The sequence below is a fragment of the Gossypium arboreum genome, chromosome 3 (genome assembly GCF_025698485.1).
Source record: "Gossypium arboreum isolate Shixiya-1 chromosome 3, ASM2569848v2, whole genome shotgun sequence".
In the NCBI taxonomy this organism is placed as follows: Eukaryota; Viridiplantae; Streptophyta; class Magnoliopsida; order Malvales; family Malvaceae; genus Gossypium; species Gossypium arboreum.
The window spans coordinates 84,338,104-84,344,622 of NC_069072.1; the positions used below are offsets into that span (position 1 = coordinate 84,338,104).

The 6,519-nt window shown below is 33.1% G+C and overlaps 1 protein-coding gene across 3 annotated transcripts; it reads left to right on the forward strand.

The window, feature by feature from the left end:
• The first annotated feature begins 720 nt into the window (after positions 1–720).
• Positions 721–3,359, forward strand: LOC108465106 (ABSCISIC ACID-INSENSITIVE 5-like protein 5). Of its 3 annotated transcripts, none has more exons than XR_008280156.1 (4): positions 721–862; positions 1,216–2,262; positions 2,491–2,605; positions 2,850–2,899. XR_008280156.1 is itself a non-coding variant. In XM_017765421.2 (4 exons), the coding sequence occupies exons 2-4, from the start codon at positions 1,222–1,224 to the stop codon at positions 3,096–3,098; spliced, it is 1,215 nt and encodes a 404-aa protein (XP_017620910.1). In that variant the 5' UTR covers positions 721–862; positions 1,216–1,221; the 3' UTR covers positions 3,099–3,359. The 3 variants fall into 3 exon arrangements, 2 of the variants coding, with proteins under 2 accessions (XP_017620910.1, XP_052881737.1); XM_017765421.2 differs by lacking the exon at positions 2,491–2,605 and adding an exon at positions 2,997–3,359 and having other exon boundaries at positions 2,850–2,921; XM_053025777.1 differs by having other exon boundaries at positions 2,523–2,605.
• Positions 3,360–6,519: the final 3,160 nt, after the last annotated feature.

Below are 6,519 nucleotides of genomic sequence, written 5' to 3' on the forward strand. Positions count from 1 at the left end.
TATTTTAGATATATTTGCTTGTTAAGTTGTACTTATCTTAGTGTTATTTAAATATAAAGACTTTTTAATTTATTTTCAATTTGTTGGGAAATATTTATTTTAATATTTTTTAGTATATTTGATATATTATATTTTTTAAATTAAAAAAATTAACACAAACATGCCGGGTCTAAATTTTAACATTTTTATACAAGTCGAAATTGAATAAAAAATTAAGCTATTTTTTCCGCCCGGCCGAACGGATGATCAAAATGTTTCAATAGCGTTATTAATTATTTTATAATTCAATGATTAATACAAAAATTACTAACAAGGTCATCTTAATGTAGTTTAAATAAATAAGAAAAAGGATTAAGGGCATCTTTGTCAAAACGAAACCCGCACAAAAGCAGAATAGTAGGTCTGAGCCGCAGGCATATAATTATCCAAGATCATTGGCCTTTTATCAGGTTGTATGAAAAACGTATAAATGTGAAACAAAGATTATGCTTTAGACCAAAATGCCCCTAATTCACTCTCTTCAGCATTTATCTATTTGGCGCTATGACGCTATTCTAACCAACGAAGCCACTAAAAATTCCAAACCAATAAAATTCAAACAATCACTACCGTTGCCTACACTCAACGTGGACGGTCCAAATCTCACATCACCGCAGCCAACCCTTTCTCATTGGTCCACATTTCCCCACTCCAGCTGGCCCACCAAAATTATTAAAAAATCAAGCTCACTGTAAAAAATACTCTCTATTTATTTAATGTCTTAACTAAAAAATAAAGGGACAAAGGCACACTTGGCGCTTGCTCGAAGTCCCCTAAGTTGCCAGAAGAAAGAAGAATTCAAACTAAACGCTGTCCCGAAAAGGTTAAAAACCTTTTATTTTATCTCCCTAGCTCTTGCTTAAAAAATTGTCTAGTTCTTGCCCATACTTCTCTCTGCTGTCGTTTATGTGTTGTTTTTGGAGAATTAATAAACTAATTTGCCGTGTTTATTGTGTTTGTGTGTTTGGGATTTGGTTGGTTTTTTTCTTAACCAAAGAAAAAGTTTATGTTTTTCACATTCCATTTTTATGTTTATGTTTTGATTTTTCTTCTTAGTTTTTCTGATCTTGATTGAAAGGGTTTTTATAGAAAACCTGAAAGTCCCAAATTTTGGAAAAAAAAAAACATAGAAAGCTTTAATTTTGGGGCCAAATTTGTTAACACTGTTTTATCCAGATTTGAATGGCGGCTAACATGAAGTTGAAGAACTTTGGAAGTAACCAACCACTACCAGCTGACGGCGGTGGGAATACTCTGTTAAGTAGACAGCCATCGATCTATTCTCTAACCTTTGATGAGTTTCAAAGCACTATGGGTGGAATAGGCAAAGATTTTGGGTCTATGAACATGGATGAGTTGTTGAAGAACATTTGGAGTGCTGAAGAAACTCAAACAATGGCTTCTTACAGTGGTGGCCTGGACGCATATGGAGGGCTACAAAGGCAAGGGTCTTTGACTTTGCCAAGGACGCTAAGCCAGAAGACTGTTGATGAGGTTTGGAAAGATATTTCAAAGGAGTATTCAATAGGGAAAGATGGGATTGGAACTGCGGCAGGGACAAATCATGTGCCCCAAAGGCAGCAAACATTAGGGGAGATGACTTTGGAAGAGTTCTTGGTGAAGGCTGGTGTGGTAAGAGAGGGCACCCAATTTGCTGGGAAGGATAATAATGTTAATGGAGGGTTCTTTGATGGATTTCAACAAGGTGGTAGAACTCCAAATTTCATGGGAAATAGGCTTTCTGAAGTTGGTTTTCAGGCTTCTAATTTGCCTTTGAATGTTAATGGGGTTAAATCAAACCAGCACCAGTTACCTCAGCATCTGCAGCAACAACCAATTTTTCCTAGGCAACCTGCTGTAGGATTTGGATTTCAGATGCCTTTACAAAGTGGTGGTCAGTTGGGGAGTCCTGGAAATAGAGGGGGAATTACTGGGATGGGGGATCAGGGACCACCTAATGGTCTTATTCAGGGTGGAAAGATGGGGATGATTGGTTTAGGAGGGCCAGTCAGTGTTGCAACTGGATCACCTGCTAACCACTTCTCATCAGATGGGATAGGGAAGAGTAGTGCAGATACTTCCTCTGTCTCGCCGGTTCCTTATGTGTTCAATGGAAGTTCTAGGGGTAGGAAATGCAGTGCTGTGGAGAAGGTTGCCGAGAGGCGGCAAAGGAGAATGATAAAGAACAGAGAATCTGCTGCAAGATCTCGAGCTCGAAAGCAGGTGACTATATGTCTTATTTATTTCATTCTAGTGTAAAGATAGGCGATTTAGAATAAGCATTGTTAATCATCTTTGAACTCAATAATATCGGTCTGCATATATGTCTCAAAAGATTTTGAACTCTTCTTTTAATACACTTGAAGCAACATGATAACCAAATTTCGTATCTTATTACGGATTAATGAGTATTACAAACCATTGACCTTGTGCTTTTATCATCTATGACATGCTGCATGCCTGCATCTCAAACTTCATGAAAGATTGTGCGGCAGTATGGTAATGTGATAGCAATCTGACATGAGAAGAAAGATTTTGACAAGTCAAGGTCATGAGAAGTTATAAGGTAAGGATTCGTATTGCGGGGTGACGGAGCATTTGTTTCTTCATGAGAAGTACGAAGCTGTATGATATTATAAGAATCAATAAAACCATTGATTAAGGTTGACATTCCTTGACCTAGTTGATTTTGTTATAAACATGGCGAATCAAAACGATTCTATCCTAAAATAACTGGTAAACTTATGGTGTGTCCTCAAGTTTTATGGTTTGATGTTTCGTATGGCATTTACTTTTGTATGATCTGTTAGGCTTATACTACGGAGTTGGAAGCAGAACTTGCGAAGCTAAAAGAGGAGAATGAAGAATTGCGGAAGAAACACGTATGTTCTTCCCATTCTCTTTTTCAGTGCACCCGTATCAGAATTTGCTCATTGACTGTACTTTGATTGCTGCAGGCAGAATTAATGGAAATGCAAAAAAATCAGGTCATGGAGATGAACATGCAGCAAGGACCTAAGAAGCAATGTTTGCGAAGAACACGGACCGGTCCATGGTGAAGTGAAAACATTGTGCTTGTGGTTCTTGGTTAGCAGATAGTTGTACAAATTTAAGTCAAAGGGTAGTAGTTGATATTTCTTTTAGATTTTAATAGATGAAATTAGTGCACAGTAGATAAAAGAAAACACCAATATTGGTAGTATTCTTTTTTTATGGGCAACATGCATGGTTTTATTAAACAATATCTGTAAATATAAGAATCTCAGAGTTCCTTTTGTTGGTTCTTATTAATTGAAGTAATCATGTGTGTCTTTTTCTCATCTGTTTCATACATGCAGTATGCATAATTCATTTTTATAGTTGATGCATAGCATTGGAAAGTAGCAGAAAGTTTTTAAGTCCAATATCATTGCCGTTCGAAGTGAATCGTCTTACGATGCTGTGGCGCTGATTGTCAACTGGTTTAGGTGGCAGTATTACATTTTGGTTTCTCTTAGTGTAGAGAATATTACATCATTTCAAATATTTCATTAGAGAATAATTCTTTTTGTTTCCAGATTTTCTTCTTTATCATTTTCTATTTGTTTTATTTGTAGAGTTTATGCCATTCCTAGAGATATTTATGACCGGATTAAATCAGGTTGGGGTTCAGTTGATATGCATGAATTAATTGTATGTATTAATTAAAATATATTAAATTATTTTGTATTAAAATTTATTTATTTATTTGTTTCTGTTAAAATTAATATTTATTTATATATATTATACATAAAATATGGTAAAGAAATTAAAAGATTGAAATTATCATTGTACACATACATGATACCGTAAAAGATGAAAGTATTTCATAAAGGATGATTAAAAAGTTAGAAAGTGAATATTTTTCCATAAATTTAACTGTAAAATTTAATAATTACAAATGTAACTTTAAAAATTAAATAGTTACAATTGAAAATATAAATAAAATTATTATATGTATCCTAGTATGATTTATTATGTTTTGCATAAAATTTTACAGAATACTTAGAAAAATCTCCAACCAAAATGCAATTGTCATCTTTGTCCTCGTGTGTGTCTTCATATGTTCTTTTTTTTTTAATATTTTTTAATATGTAATTAAATTTTGAAATTTTAATCTATTTTAATATTATTAGTTTAGCACACTATTTAAATTAGTTTCAAAACATGAATTAATTTTACATCTAAAATATTTAAAAATATGTCTTTCTAAATTAAAAGTATTGAAAATTTATTTGAAATTCTTTTTGAAATTCATTTGTTCTTAATGAAATATTTAGATCTATTTTCTTTTTAAAATATATCTGATTATGTTTTAATTATATTAATTACATATTTTTAATTATGTTTTTTATTCCACTTCAAATGTGCAAACAATATTTAAACTTTAAAATTTTAAAAGTATTTTTATTTGTTTTAATTTAAAAAAATGTTTAAATTCGTTTTAGAATTTTAAAGTTTTTTTACTGTTTTCAAGGTTTGGATAAAAGCGAATTAAATAATTATCCACGGATTTATTATGTTAACTTTTCAATGTGTATAAATTATTTATAATTTTTTTGTTGGTAATGCAAAAGAATATTTTTAGAATATTTTTAGTTATAGGAAAATTCTCACTGTTATAGAAAATATTTTTCAAAATATTTTTGGTTGAGAAATCATCTAACTTTTGCAAAAAATATTTTCAGCATATTTCAATTGAGGAAAATCCTCTGCTATTTTTAGAAATTGATGCCTTTTAGAAAACTATATAAATAGGAGGTCATTCTCCTCATTATTCACAGGACACAAAAAGAGAAAAATAACTTCTTTCTTTTCTCTAAATTTTGGTGTTCAGCGAAATTACATGAGAGGAAAATTCTATCTAGGAGATTGGGTTTTAAGTGGGACAGCCTATGACCTTTCCAAACTTTCCTATGAATTGAACATAATGTGGTTTTGCTGGTTTTCTTCCATTTTATTTTTTGATCAGATTTCCAACTAATTGCTTTTGTTTTTCGATTTTGATTCCTTTCGAGAAGAGCAATACCAATTGTGTTCCACCTTCTTTATTTGGGTGTACAAATGTTGAAGTACTGTGTTAATCTTGGGGGCGATGTCCACTGCACAATTACATCGATCAGGACGAATTTGCTTCTAAGAAGTGGTTCTTCCACAATGATTGCTTTATTTATTTACACCTAGTTTGGTTTCTTGTTAACGCTAACGATTTTACTTTGCACTGGTATATTTCCAACAATTTAGAAGCAAATCATACTATTGTTTAAACATGAGAATCATTTTCGTTTCCTGCTACTGGAACTAAAGAAGGCTCTTACAGACAATCGATTTGAGGGCACTTGAGTAGTGCAAGAGTGTGCCTAAGTAGCGTTGGAATTGTTGCAAGCTCCATCTATGTTAGCTAGTGGAACATTGCAATCAAGATGGTCATTTAAGTTTGAGTCAGTCTGAGGACCTTTGACTTTGAGTTGGTTGGAGGTCCCTTGAGTTTGAATGGGTCCAAGGACCCTTGAGTTTGAGTTGGTTGGAAGACCACGAGTGGATAGCTGGATCTTGTATTTGGGATAGGGCTTACAAATCCCTTATCCATGATAAGCTACTAATACTTAATTTAGGACTCGATTAGATTAGTAATTATTTTCTATAATTAATTTAATAATAACTTCTCCAATATGCAACCCTTTGGTATGACCCTTGGAATACTTACTAGTTTTCGTTGTAAACTTTTCTATATTACAATTTAACCCATACACTTGTGGACACCGCTAATTTAATTCAATATATTTTTGGTGTGATATTTTTAATATAAACGACAACACGTTTATAGGTGGTCAATGGTCAACCAATCCATACCAAGAATGATGTCAAACTTATCAAATGATAATAACATCAAATCTGTAAGAAACTCATAACCCTAAAATTTTAGCAGACACTTACTATATATCTTATTAACGGTGATGCACTTTCCTAAAGGATTCGATACACTAACATCAAACTCAGTCAATTCTACTGGCATATTTTTCGCAATTACTAATATAGTGCATATATAAGAATGCGTTGATCTAGGATCAATTAAAACATAAATAGAAACATCAAAAAGTGAGAATGTACCAGCAATCACATCAGGGGAAGCAACTTCTTCTTTAGATCGGATTGCGTATGCCCTGGCCGGTGCTCAATCTTCAGACTTCGTAGTCATTTCACATCTGGCATTGCATCTAATTCTCGCGTTACTTTTGGATCCTGATTTTCTACCTCTCTACGGGGTGGTTGATGGTTTAGTGATATGCTTGGATCTAATTTTGATTTTATAAGAGCAATCCTTCAAAAAATGCTCAGTCGATCTACATCGAAAATAGGCTCCACTCTTCAATCGCCATTCACCAAAATGGTTTTTACCGCAATTATCACATATCGGCTTATTCGAGTTGCGGATACTACCTGCACTGGCAATTGATGTTG